Source organism: Astatotilapia calliptera, chromosome 18, assembly GCF_964374335.1.
Source record: "Astatotilapia calliptera chromosome 18, fAstCal68.1, whole genome shotgun sequence".
In the NCBI taxonomy this organism is placed as follows: Eukaryota; Metazoa; Chordata; class Actinopteri; order Cichliformes; family Cichlidae; genus Astatotilapia; species Astatotilapia calliptera.
In genome coordinates, this window is record NC_137439.1 from 30,478,347 (window position 1) to 30,493,240 (window position 14,894).

General features: G+C 39.3%; 1 protein-coding gene across 1 annotated transcript; it reads right to left on the minus strand.

Annotated features, from left to right (window-relative positions):
- Window positions 1–886: 886 nt before the first annotated feature.
- Window positions 887–14,769, minus strand: urod (uroporphyrinogen decarboxylase). The gene is made up of 10 exons (XM_026150557.2): window positions 14,564–14,769; window positions 13,170–13,282; window positions 12,834–12,913; window positions 12,597–12,659; window positions 5,147–5,344; window positions 4,910–5,071; window positions 3,583–3,717; window positions 3,038–3,138; window positions 2,662–2,728; window positions 887–1,150 (listed from the first exon to the last, which is right to left on the minus strand). The coding sequence occupies exons 1-10, from the start codon at window positions 14,587–14,589 to the stop codon at window positions 986–988; spliced, it is 1,110 nt and encodes a 369-aa protein (XP_026006342.1). The 5' UTR covers window positions 14,590–14,769; the 3' UTR covers window positions 887–985.
- Between the last annotated feature and the right edge of the window lie 125 nt (window positions 14,770–14,894).

A 14,894-nucleotide genomic window follows, 5' to 3' on the forward strand; every position in this document is an offset into this window, starting at 1 on the left:
CCTAATAAACCAGATTTTCTACACAAAATTCAGATTTAGGGTGAAAATCAGAGCAAAGCAGCGTCTTCGTGTACAGCACGCATTTGTTAAAAGATCTTCTATCAGCAGGAGTAAAAATAAAACTCTTCCTGCTGAGATCCAGCAGGAGATTTGTTCACAGTTAAGATGTTAGATGGAGGAATGATCAACTGCCGGGTGCTGACATTTTTCCTTTAAAAATTGATTTTATAACTGCAGCAGAGTGTCCCTTGATGAAACTCTCTGCCAAATCACCCGTTTTTGTTTTTACAGCAGTTTGGATCTTTTATGTTTTTGTTGTTTTTTTTTAACTTTGGCAGCCTTTGAGAATGAAACTCCTTGTACTGATGAAGAGCTCTGCTTGGACTAAAGATGTTTACAGATGCAGAAATGTGTCTCCTTTTTTTGAAAGTGCCACAGGGATATTTTACAGGATTGTGATTGGATTTAGAGAATAAAAACATCAAAACGCTTCATAGTACACACCACTAGTCAAAGCTCTTTAGACCTTTTAGATCTAATATTAATACAAACACAATCTCATTCAGTCCTTTTCAGTCCAAACACATAATCCAGTCCTGCTCAAAAAAACATTACTGCTGAAGAGAAAATCTGGTCTTCAAAATAATAACAAAAAAAAATGAAAATGTTTGTTGTGGAGAGCTGTGGCAGATGAGAATGTACAGTACATGCTGATCTGGATGTTTTCCATCTTAAATTAATATCCTCACGTTATTTTTTCTCCTCCTTTGTTGAAAATCAGCCTCCTTCTGAAAATAACAGGAAAAGCATTCTCTGTGTTTCATGTGTTGAAAAATAAGTAATTTGTTTTAGGATTTCCTGTTTATATTCAAATGGACACATCTACTACTGTTTAGAGCTTTTAATAAAATAATGCCTCATTATACATTTTTCTTGCATCACCATCATAAGGCCAGGTTTGGTTCTTCATACAAGACATTTATCTTCATATCTGTTTGATCATCTGTTTGGAGTGCTGGTGCACAGCTTCGACGAAGGCACCTATGTTCTCCGGCGTCATGTCAGGGTAAACGCCGTGGCCGAGGTTGGCGATGTAGCCCCTTGTGCCGAAACCCTCCAACATCTTCTTCACGATGTCTGAAATGCGCTCCTGAAGAGAAAGAGAGCAGGTTCACGTCAGTCACCGTCACAAAGAAACGATCCAACATAACGCTCTTTCGGCAAAACGCATTCTCACGCAGTAAAACTGATTTTAACTAGGACGCTCAACGGCAACAGCAGGTGGCCGAAGTTAAATGCAGACATCATCTCCTACAATGAAGGCAAAACTGTTTGTGCTCGCCATCAGCGACACGACGTGACACATACGCCAGATCACAGTGCACAGGTGAGCTGAAGGGTGAAGCCGTGTGAGAGGCAGAGTGTGTGAGAGAGGTGGTGCAGTGTCATTTTAGATGAAATTAGCGCAAATGTGAGGGAACATGCTCACTGAATGATAATGAGGGAATCAGGACAAGGAGTGCAAGCTAATCTCAGCAGATTGTCTGTGGCCACCACAATCAAGAGAAAGACGTTTCAGGTCATCGCTTTGCCAGGAGACTGGAGAGCTTTTCTTCCAGCGATCATATCCTATAAGTTCATTTAGAGAACATCTGTGTTTATAGACTTGTTCTTTTTTTAATATTAGGATATCTGACAGAGTCAATGTGTAGTCAAACGTCTCTACAATGACAGAAATGGGACTTTGGCTGGTCTGACCCACTCAAGCTCAAAGTGGGCTCTATGTGGCCAACAATACAAAGTTTGAGCCTCCTTATTTACAGTTTAGAGGGGAAAAAAACAGAAGATAACCATTTAAATGTTTGGCAGGTGTAACGATACAGGGTGCAGGAGTCTGGACTTTTCAGGGTTGCAATTAATTTGGCTTTTTTTCAGTTTGTTCAAACAAACATTAAAAAATTAGCAGCTATAATGTTGATACATTTGGAGTTTGTGCTTATTTAACAAAGTATAAATAAGTCAATTAAAATTTGTTCCTATGATTATCACCGCAGATTACAGGTTTGTGTTGTTACCCATAGACTTCAATGAAACAGCTCATACTTATATATATATATATATATATATATATATATATATATAAATAGTGATTAAAAGCTCTTAAATCACACATTCAACGATGATCTGCTAAATTAACAGGGATATTTCAAGCTGATTATTTTCTTTAATCACCACCACAGATGGTGACTGATTATTAGAAAAGTCTTCATTGTGCTGTTTGGTGTCATCTTGTGCACCACACTGAGCAGAAAAATCAGATGTTTGCAGGGATGACAATAATCCAATTGCCAAAGCAGTCTGATGTTTCTGTGACCACAGCAGCTGACGTGGATAGCACCACAGCCAACAACCTGGGGATGTCAGTCTGGGGTCAGACTAAAGTTGTATCATTTAAAAAACACAAAAGATGGAAAACTTCAAAGACAAAATCTTTCCAGATTAGCAGGTTAAAGTCATTAACAGCAAATGGCAAAAATCAAAGGTCAAAATGAAGTTTTCTTAAATATGAAAACCTATGAAAGTCACTTTTATGAGAATTACCTAAGTATGAGTTTCAGATTTCTATGTGTCAGTTTAAAGCACAGTGAAATTGGAAGTTACCTTTGGAGCATACAGAGCACAGGGGTCCATGTTTCCTTGCAGGCTGACCTTCCCTCCTGTGCGTTCCCTGAATTCACAAACATACACATCAGAGGACACACGAGTTAATCCTTCAACCAGCGGTTTAAGCATTTGATGAATAGATCAGCCCAGCAACAAGAGAGAGGTCAGCAATGGCCAACATCACGCCCAACATCACTGCTATGACCGCCTACATTTGCTTCAAGTATTTGTAGATTCTGTGTGGGCTTTTCACTGTATGCTACTTCTCTATTCAGGCTCACGTTCAAAAATGTTTGGCTGGTTTAAATCTTACAATTAAAACACAGAGTCTGGTGCTGCATGCAAAGACAAACCAGTGTGCGTTTTGTGTTACCGTGCGGATAGTGGGTCAATGGTCCAGTCCAGGCCAACCACTTCATAATTAGACTGAGACAGTTCCTCTAAGGCGTAGTGAGCATCCTTTGCAAATACAATCTAAATATACACACACACACACACACACACACACACACCAACAGATTTTCAAATCAACTTCTTCAGGAACCATTGTTGGTGAAATGCTGCCACCTGCAGGTAGATCCAACAGAACAGTGGTTCTCCTTACACTGCATGAATCCTTAATGATCCCTCCAGGGAGGCAACACAGTGCTAATAAGAATAGAGCCGAGTGCTGACACAAATATAGCAGCTACTAATGACCCAACAAACAAAACAATGAACATCATTTTTTTACTACTAGTTGTTTGAAGCTTAGCATCTGATATGCATGTCAGGTGACTCTCTTTGCAGTGCATTCATGCTGATGTGTAAGTGTAGAAGTCCACGTGTTTTACGCATGTGTGGATGGAGGAAATGTGTTTCTGATTATACACTGAGGGACAAATGTCTGTGTGTGAATCTGTTAGGTGTCCCTCTCACCATGGGGACATCCTGTCCTGCCTCCTTCAGTTTATCTTTGACGCGGCGAGCGATGTCTCGGAGGTAAGGCAGCGAGAACTCTTTAAACTCCGCAGGTCCCAGAATGCCGGCGTGGGACTCAAACACCTGCAGTGCCTGAAAAACACACAAGAATTGTGTGAATGGTGACAGTGACACTTTGAGAGTGACCCAAGACGTCACTGTTATAAACACTGGGATTTCACAGGTGCGGCGCCCAGCAGTGGGGTTAAAAAAAATAAAATAAAAAACAAAGAAAAAAGGAAATATAACACTTTAAAAGGGCTGTCTTTGTGTTAACATTTCACTTACAACTTCAAATCCCTTCAACTTGAGTATTTTTCTGCTGTATTATGTAGAATATATGAATTAAAATACCTGAAACCTGAAAGGCGACCGTGCTGACCACTTTTCTTTTTTAACTTGGAAACATTTTCTGTCTCAGCGTGTCTGACTGACATCCCTCCCACTCACAGCAGTGATGACAACACTTCAATTTACGTCACTGTTGCCAGTTAACTGACTTTGTTGCTACATTCATAGACTTGTCACACTTCTTCAGTACTTTCTCTTCTTTTGTAAGAAAAAAAAAAAAAAAAAAAAGCACTTCGTTCAAGCAAGCACACAGACCCGGAGCTCTGTCGCTGTCTCAGATTGGACACATTTGTTCAAGTCTGCATTACGCTGACACATACTGATTAATGAGACAGTTAAAAGATGGTGCTGTTACGTCAGTTCAGTCCGGTTTTATTCATGCAGCACCGGTTCTCAAGAAAAAAAAAATCCCGTCAAGGTATTTTAAGACAAAGATTGTGCAATATTAACCATCATATGATCTGCTATGACCAATACTTGTTGACAGTGGAGAGGAAGAACTCCCTTTTAACGGGAAGAAACCTCTTGCAGAACGAAGGCACCGGGGAGAGGCAGCCATCTGCTACGATCGATCGGCTAGGTGACGGGAAAGAGGAAATAAGGGAGCATGGGGAGAGAGGACCACACACCCACACCATTGTTTATGTTCTGTACAAATACTGAAAATTGCAGGATTGGGTAAACTTACTGGAATAATTTGTGCTGCCTCAGCTGTATTTTGCACTGACGTAGAGATTGTCAGCATTTATTTATGTCCTTGACTCAAACATATATGACTTACACTGACTCTGTCCTGTGAATTTTTTTTATTTATTTATTACATCTTTTCTTTTTTTCAAGGGAAACTAAAATAAGCTAAAGATAAAAAGATTTATATATAGTGACATCATAATGGAGGAAGTCTGTTTAGACACAGAAAGCAAGGAAGTCTGACCTGAGCTCCAGCTGCCACTTGTCCTAGCAGATACTCCACGATCACATCTGTCAGCATCTTCAGCAGCATGTGGCTGGCTTCGGGGTGCTGATACAGCCAGCGCTTTGCCTTAGAGTGAGTGTTGGAGCCTCCACCTTCTATCATGTAGGACATGAGCGTCCACTGTGGATGAACAGAGAGCTGTTAGAATATGGAAGCATTATTTTCTATAAATGTTTAAACATGTGCGCGCCTAACCGGAGCCCCGCTGAATCCTATTAGTGGCACTTTGCCCTCAATTTTGTGTCGGGTCAGTGTGATGGCTCTGAAGACGTAGCCCAGTTCTTTGGCAGTGTCCACTTTGACCTGCAGCCGCTGCAGGTCCTCTGGCTCCTTCAGAGGCTCTGGAAATGTTGGACCTTTACCTGCAACCATCTGGACATCCATACCCATGGCCTGGAGGGAGGAAGAAGAAACAAAGACAAACCAAACAAGTTAATATATCTGCTTTCAGTCATGCAGTGTCCAGTCCATCACAGGCCTCATTTTATTTATGATGTGTTCACAACCAGCGTTGGTCAAGTTACTTGAAAAAAAGTAATCAGTAACTAATTACTGATTACTTCCCCAAAAGAGTAATCCCGTTACTTTACTGATTACTTATTTTCAAAAGTAATTAATTACTTAGTTACTTTTAAAAACACGATTTACAACCTGAATAGGTGATAAAGCAATAGATCTGTCAACCCAATTCTACTTTTTCTGCATAATCCATCATACAAAATGTAATCAAATGGAAAAGTCTCTTTTTTTAACTTGTTTTATCAGTTTTAATCTTTTAACTTTATGCATCAAGCAAAAATTAAATTATATGCACCATTCTCTGACTTGAAGACATTAGTTTAACATTTAAACCTATTTTCTGCACATTCCAGCACATAAAATAAAATATTTTGTGTGTTTACACTCAGTCTTTCAAATAGATGCAAGTAAAAACACAGCAGAAAGTAAATAAAATCAAAGACTAGCAGTCCTGTTGCTCTATTTTCACCTGTAAAGCAGGAGTAGGGTAGGCGGAGGTGTGCTCTAGTGCAGGTGTGGCGCAGCAGTCAGTGGAAGAATCAGCGAGTTTCTCTGTGAATTTCCCATTACGTCGTTGCGCACTCGGAGCTTGTTTAGGGTTTTTTTTTCGGAGTAAAAACAAGTTTTCTTCCCACGCACAACGGATGCTAATGTTTTTGTCACTTTTTATGGAATCAAACTCAAAGTAAGGTCAGTACTTCCAAGCTTTAAATGCTGCATGCTCATCAGGGGCGGAGCGTGGGGGTGGCTTACTGGGCTTAAGCCCGGGTTGTTTTGTCAGAAGCCCGGGGTATTTTGGAGTGTAATTTTTTCATAGTTAGATGCCTGGCTGACAACTGTATAAAACAAAAAGTACAGACAATATTCGAAGCACATAGTGCACACTGTGGGAATTTACGACTGTGCGTGAATCCCCCCTGATATTGGTATGATCCGAGCTCAGGCACTAAGCGACTGAGCGAAGGGGCGGGGCAGCTGCCGCCTGTGAGTGCGCTGTCGGAGAAACGGAGCCAGCCATACTAAGGAGAGCTTAAGTTTGACCAGATACCAAAGCAAACCATTCATACCGTACAAATCAGAGGCGGAGCCAGACATTTGAAACACCCGGGGCTTAGCCCAAAGAGTAGTATGCATGTGGGATTTTTTTTTTTTTTTTTTTGGGGGGGGGGGGGGGGTAAGAAATGACTGAAAGATTAATAGGCTCTGTTCAAAAAAGAATGACTTCATATAGGGAAAAATATATATCACATGTGCAGGACACCTTAAACTAGTTTTTTAATTAAGCAGCAAGGCAGAACAAAGTCGGGGCTGTATCAAGACATGAGGACTAAACCCCAATTCAACCAGACCCAGAACTGATCCAGAATTAAAACAGGACTACAACAGTTCAAAATCAGGACTACTGAGGACTTAACCAAGACAGAACCACAATCAGAACTAGATGATAGCACTAAAAATCATCATAGACCTGCACTACACTTATTTTTTTAATTCTACCAAAGTCCACTATTTAGATTGAGAAAAGTTTATATAATTATTTAGCCTTGTTGTGCAAACAAGCCTGCATAACTTAATAAATACAGAATTTGAAAAATAACAAACCTAAAAAGAAACACTAGGTACGAGATACATGAGGACCTGTGATACGGTGATACTTTTGGTAAACAACCATTTGACTAACATGTGTGTCTCACCCTGGGGCCTGTTCTTCGTACCTCGCTAAGTAAGTTAGCTGGATGAGATTGTTGACGATTTTGCGTGATCTTGGATCGTTCGGTTCCCCGAAGCTCATCCGGGACTTGCTGCCATAGCAACAGAGCCGTAAGCGTAAACCTGCTCGGGAGCAGGTTCACTTTATGTAAACAGGATTAGATCGCGGCCACGCAGGTATGTCCGCTTCATTTATACGAAAGCAACAGCGATATTCCACCACTGTTTCACCATAAATAAATATTATCAATGTAACTAAAGATAATGCAGCACTTGATCCTTTTATTGATGTCACACAGATACATACAGGTCATTTCCTAAAAAAGGGAAATGTACTATTAACATTCTATTTCATGTATTTGATTATTTCAGATGTAATTCATATTTCAGAGTAGTAATTGTAAATTACGTCGTGTAATCAAGATGAGAGACCACGGCTATAAAAGCGAAGGTGGATTTGGGAAGCCTGTCGCAGCCATGTCCTGTCCGTATACGCGAGCAACCCATTGCGGAAGGTGCAAGATTGATAAGGAGAGTTTTCAGAATTCAGCGTATATTGCGGGATAGACAGGATCCTTTAGCTCAGCGCGACAGTGTGCTCATTGAGAGATATCGATATTCCCGTGAGGGTATTATTTACTTAACCAACTTGTTGACGAGGGGGTGCAGGACCACCACCTGTCTTTTTTTTTGCTCTGCCCTTTTCTTGGTTGCTGTTATGAACAAACAAACAGATTATTTCAGGGTCTCTTTCCTAGAGACGAAAAGCAATATAAGTGATAAATATTACCATTCTGTAGCATATTCTTATATTCCACTTTTACTTGTTCCCATGTTCTAGTGGGTCCTGTTGTGGCTCTAATGTGTAAGGGGATATAATATAACATAATATAATGTAATATAATATTGGATAATATAGTGTAATACAGTAAATTTACCCTACCGCCTACTGGTGTTGGCCAGAGGGGCCGATGGCGCGATATGGCAGCCTGGCTTCTGTCAGTCTGCCCCAGGGCAGCTGTGGCTACAACTGTAGCTGCCTCCACCAGTGTGTGAATGTGAGAGTGATTGAATAGTGGCATTGTAAAGCGCTTTGGGTGCCTTGAAAAGCGCTATATCAATCCACTCCATTATTATTGTTATTATTAAATTACTTACGAGTTTAATTTGTCAGCAACTTTCTGCCAGCCCTCTCTCCTTGCTTTTGCAGCCTTTGCAGTGTTCCCTTGCGTTCTGATTAAATTCTGAAACTCCTGAAATCCCTCAATCAAGAGTTCTTGCTCTGCTGCCGAAAAATACCGAGCGCGCTCCTTCGACATTTTCGCCGACCAATCAGAGGGTTGCCGATCAATGTTTCTACTATCGATGCGTAGCCCCTTTTACGACACCCAGTGATCTCACATTACTTCATCCAGCTGTACTGATCGTCAACAGCAGGTGTGTTCGGAGAACCGGATTAGCGAGCTCACGGTTAGCGCGATGATTTGGTCTTGGATGTGTCATTTGATCTTGGATGTAGTAAGCGACGTACGAAGAACGGGCCCCTGCTCTTGTTCATCTGTTCTGTCCTCGTTCTCCTCTCTCTCCCTCTTTGTGCTGACAATCATCAAATATACAGTTGAAACCAGATATTTACTCTTCAGATAAAAACACTTTTTTAATTGTAACATCAAATCAGACTAAATGTTTATTTCTTTAGATTGATAAATATAAAAACATATTTGTTAACTTTAAGAGTAAAGAGAGAAACTGTCTGTATTTCTTAATTGCAAATGGCACCAAATTGTATTCAAACTTGAGCCACACTTATGGAGCTCCACAGTTCTTTTCCTGGTGTTTTGGTTGATATCTCTTGATTTTCCCATGTCAAAGAAACAGGCTCTGTGTTTTGCCTTATATGCATCCACAGCTGTGCCACCAGTTTACTCACATGGACTCTACGAACCTATCAGAAGCTTCTTCAGCTCAGAATGGAATCGTCTGGAGTTTCTTATTAATTAACAATAAACTTAGTGTACATGTACTCCTAAATTTGATGAAAGTGATAAAAATAGCTCTGTCTCTCTTTATTCTGAAATTTAACTAATTCAAAAGATATTTCAATATTTATCTAAAACAAAAGTTTACTCTAAATTGATGTTGTACAGTAAAAATGTTTTATGTTTTCTCCCTAAAGTGTATGTAAATATCTGGTTACAAATGTGAATATCCTGCTGTGTACTGAAATCCCTCTTGTTTTGCATAGAAATATACTGAACAACATACAAAGCATAATATATAAAATAACATTTACCTGAGTTTTTTCTTTGAAAGAACCCTCTAATGTCCATTCTTATGTTTCAGTACATAACTGAAACCGATTTAGTCGGGGAGGGTAAGAACTGAAAATATGAAATAAACACACGTAAGCTAAGACTCTAAAAAAAATAGCATTTGTTCGGCTTTTCATTTTGCCATTTGTTGATTCACTTGAAGAGCGAGTAACGTAATATTGGTCAAGTGATCAGTTTCATATCAATCTTTCGTGATGCACCGTCATATTTACATTATTTGTACGGTATGAATGGTTTGCTTTGGTATCTGGTCAAACTTAAGCTCTCCTTAGTATGGCTAGCTCCGTCTCTCCAACAGCGCACTCACGGGCAGCAGCTGCCCCGCCCCCTCGCTCAGTCGCTTAGTGCCTGAGCTTGGATCATACCAATATCAGGGGGGGATTCACGCACAGTCGTAAATTCCCACAGTGTGCACTATGTGCTTCGAATATTGTGTGTACTTTTTGTTTTATACAGTTATCAGCCAGGCATCTAACTATGAAAAAATTACACTCCAAAATACCCCGGGCTTCTGACAAAACAACCCGGGCTTAAGCCCCGTAAGCCACCCCCCCGCTCCGCCCCTGGTACAAATAATGTAAATATGACGGTGAATCACGAAAGATTGATATCAAACTGATCACTTGACCAATATTACGTTACTCGCTCTTCAAGTGAATCAACAAATGGCGAAATGAAAAGCCGAACAAATGCTATTTTTTTTTTATAGAGTCTTATCTTACGTGTGTTTATTTCATATTTTCAGTTCTTACCCTCCCCGACTAAATCGGTTTCAGTTATGTACTGAAATATAAGAATGGACATTAGAGGCTTCTTTCAAAGAAAAAACTCAGGTAAATGTTATTTTATATATTATGCTTTGTATGTTGTTCAGTATATTTCTATGCAAAACAAGAGGGATTTCAGTACACAGCAGGATATTCACATTTGTAACCAGATATTTACATACACTTTAGGGAGAAAACATAAAACATTTTTACTGTACAACATCAATTTAGAGTAAACTTTTGTTTTAGATAAATATTGAAATATCTTTTGAATTAGTTAAATGTCAGAATAAAGAGAGACAGAGCTGTCTATTTTTATCACTTTGATCAAATTTAGGAGTACATGTACACTAAGTTTGTTAATTAATAAGAAACTCCAGACGATTCCATTCTGAGCTGAAGAAGCTTCTGATAGGTTCGTAGAGTCCATGTGAGTAAATTGGTGGCACAGCTGTGGATGCATATAAAGGCAAAACACAGAGCCTGTTTCTGTGACATGGGAAAATCAAGAGATGTCAACCAAAACACCAGGAAAAGAACTATGGAGCTCCATAAGTGTGGCTCAGTTTGAATACAATTTGGTGCCATTTGCAATTAAGAAATACAGACAGTTTCTCTCTTTACTCTTAAAGTTAACAAATATGTTTTTTATATTTATCAATCTAAAAAAATAAACATTTAGTCTGATTTGATGTTACAATTAAAAAAGTGTTTGTGTTTTGATCTGAAGTAGGGCTGAACGATATATCGCATTTGCGATAATATCGCGACATGATCAAGTAGTGCAGGTCTATGATGATTTTTAGTGCTACTATCATCTAGTTCTGATTCTGGTTCTGTCTTGGTTAAGTCCTCGGTAGTCCTGATTTTGAACTGTTGCAGTCCTGTTTTAATTCCGGATCAGTTCTGGGTCTGGTTGAATCGGGGTTTAGTCCTCGTGTCTTGATACAGCCCCGACTTTGTTCTGCCTTGCTGCTTAATAAAAAAACTAGTTTAAGGTGTCCTGCACATGTGATATATATATTTCCCTATATGAAGTCATTCTTTTTTGAACAAAACTCAAAACAGAGCCAATTAATCTTTCAGTCATTTCTAACCCCCCCCCAAAAAAAAAAAAAAAAAAAAAAAAAAAATCCCACATGCTTACTACCCTTTAGGGCTAAGCCCCGGGTGTTTCAAATGTCTGGCTCCGCCTCTGATGCTCATACTCTCTCCCGCACTCGATATATGATCCATTGTTGATCTGCAGACAGCTGTTGTCACACGTCTTACGTCACTGTCATGAGACATTCTTGCAAAAAAAAAAAAAAAAAAAAAAAAAAAAATCACGGTTTTAGTAACGCAGTAACGCAGCGTTCCTACGGGAAAGTAACGGTAATCCAATTACCGTTTTTGCAATAGTAATCCCTTACTTTACTCGTTACTTGAAAAAAGTAATCAGATTACAGTAACGCGTTACTGCCCATCTCTGTTCACAACATAAGCCATCCAAAGGCTCTTTATATTGTAAGACATATTAAAGAGGGTAACCCAACTATCAACTGATGTTCTAAGAAAAAAAATAATAGCAAGCGTGGGGAGGAAGAACTCCCAGCTAACAGGAAGAAGGCTTTGAGTATAAAGGAAGGATCAGGGAGGGTCACAGCTGTACAGAGAATGAGTGGAAAACAGATTCAGGACACCTGAATAGATGAAAAATATATCTTGTTATTTAATTAATTAATAGTGTCATCAAAAGAGTTATTTTGTCAAAAACATTTTGAGACACTGCATCCACTGTGGAGGAACACAGTTTCTCTATTTCTTCCACAGAATGTCTTTTGTACAGTCACCCTCCCCTCACCCCCAACCAGTCTGAGCCTGGTTCTGCTGGAAGTTTTGTTCTGTTAAAAAGGGAGTTTTTCTTTCCCACTGTCGCCAAGTGCTGGTCATAGGGGGGTAATCTGATTGTTGGGGGTTTTGAACCAAACTGAAAAATTAATACTTAATACTTGACTAATGGTAATTTGTTAAATTAACAATTAAAACATGTGGACATCACATACATGTATTACATCAATACATAGCCATTTGTTACCACACATGAAAATTCTTCTCATTCCTGAAGACATAGCAGACACTGGTTGTACTGTATGTCAGAGGTTATTTAAATATTAATAAACGTCAAAACCCTAAACACACTTTCTACTCACAAAATGTATATTTTTCTGATTACAGAAAACCTCTTTTACTGTACATCTGGCAAAAATATAGCAAAAGACTAGCTGTAAACATTTTATACATGCTAGCAATTGAGCCTGGTCTGAACAGACTTACCTGTGGGACAACTAGGATATCAGAGAAGATTATGGCAGCATCAAAGGGAAAACGTCTCAGAGGCTGGAGGGGGGGGGAGAGAGAAAAAAAAATTGGGATAAGTTATTCTTGTTGGTACCCTGTGGGTGGTGTAACAACCACTCCATCATCTCACACCACATAATGGTGTTGCTGACTTGATGTTAACACTGTGAAATTAGATTTTTTTTTCTCCCCCCTGTGAATCCAGGTCTGTACCTGCAGAGTGAGCTCACAGCAAGCCTCTGGTGACTGACATGTCTCAAAAAAGTCCTTCCCTGCTCTGGACTCACGGAACTCTGCAGATTAGAGTAAAAAAAAAAAAAAAAAAAAAAAAACACTACAGATCAGCATTAAGACTCAATAACAGGGAGTTAGTGGTTATCAGGGATGTGAATCTCATGCTTATGGTCATGCAGAAAGTGAAATACTACAATATGAAACCTGAAAACATGATCACGAATATTAAGGGTAATCAGTGTAGCACATTTGATAGTACAGTGCTACTATTCATGTCAGAAACAAGAGACGAAAGAACTGATCTGAAGCCTGTACCTGGTAGATATCTGCCAGCCTGTCTCATACACCAGACTGGGACATGTTCGATTTCCTCTCCTCGTGCCGCTCTCAGGAATGTGTCGTTCTTTAGCTGAGGAAAGTCTTTGGGGCTGGGTAGAAAGCACTTCATGTTAGAATCGAAAAATCGAAAAATAAAAATAATACAAATTTAGACAGAATTTTAAGATATTTGTGGCATGGCCAAAGCACACTGGCAATTTCAATTTATATTACATAGTTGAGGGAATGGAGCTTAGCTGATAGTGTCATAACCTCTTTACAATACAGCCGCAAACTTGAGTTATCTAAAAATAAAGGCCCACCCTTCCCTTTCCCCTGCAATCACTCTGGGCATCCAGCTGAAGGGCATTCACCAAAAGAGTGATTCTGGGAGATAACCGTCCTCTGCTCTCTTATCTTCTCCCAGCAGAAGAAATGACAGTTAAATACAGGAGTGCTTAGGATGGATCAGTAATGTATCACAACCTTAATCTAATTCAGACTCTGACATGAAACTGTTAGACGGACCACAAAAACATTTCACAGATAGCCAATTATGTTTAGCTTGCTACACTTAACTTTAAAAGATGCAAGTCTGCTGTTAAGAATTAAACGTGTGGGTTATAAAAACACACTATCAGAGTTTGTCATGGATTCTGTATGGGATCATTTAGATGCTTCAGCTTCCACACTATATGTAAAAATGTCAGAATAAAAAAACTATTCCCATTAGAGTGACAGAACCGTAGGAGTTTTTTTTGTGTTCAGCTGACACTATCACTCACTTTTAGTAAACTGACTTAAAGTAAAATGACCTGGATAAACTTTCTTTTTATTTTTTAACAGCCCTCTGTATCTTTAGCACCATTATTACATCCATACAATACTGATTGTAAATAAGGTTAGCACGTTGTTAAAGCAGGCCATACAAAAGGCGTCATACGTTTTGTAATGACGCCTGGCTTTCTCGGAGTTGAAGCTAGTTAAATAGAACAAACCAAAAGATTAATAAGACTTTTACATTATTAGCTCTGCCGAATTTATCAGACGATCCACAGAATTTGCTTAAAGCACTAATTCATGTTGCAAAATAAGTTCATCTCTAAATATGAAGAAGAGATTATTAGACTGCTGGATTTCTGAATGAGTTTTTTTTTTGTTTTTTTGTAAGAGGAAGCGACTTCGCTCTGGCATTGGATTACGTAGCTTTAAGGAATGAGGCCTGTGTTTCTATAACTGACCCATAATAGGAAGAAATGTTTCATAACAATGACAACGGGGGGTTTCATAAGGTCACTTTTTAGACGGCTAAACAGCCAAAATGCTAACCTTAAATGTAACAATGTAACAAGCGGCAGTTTGTTTCGAGAAACAAAGAAGGAAGTACTCACAGGATTAGATTTTCTTGCTTGCTCATGTTGGCGGTGCTGAGGATGGGACAGCCTTTCAGAAACTCCTCTGTCTCTCTGCGGGGATGTCAGTTGTAACCTGCTGCTCCTCAACTGTCATTTAAACCCCGCTCGCATGGACACAATCAGCTGCTACAGCGCTGTGGGCGCGGCCATCTTGAAAAACCACGTGACCATAGCAGGAAACGAGATGACGCTTCAAAATAATAGTCTTTTTCCATATTTAGTCGTTATCTACATTTTGTTCCCTTAAACTTCAGTACAGTTTGTATCATCATCATTATTATCATCATTAGTAGTAGTAGTAATTCTC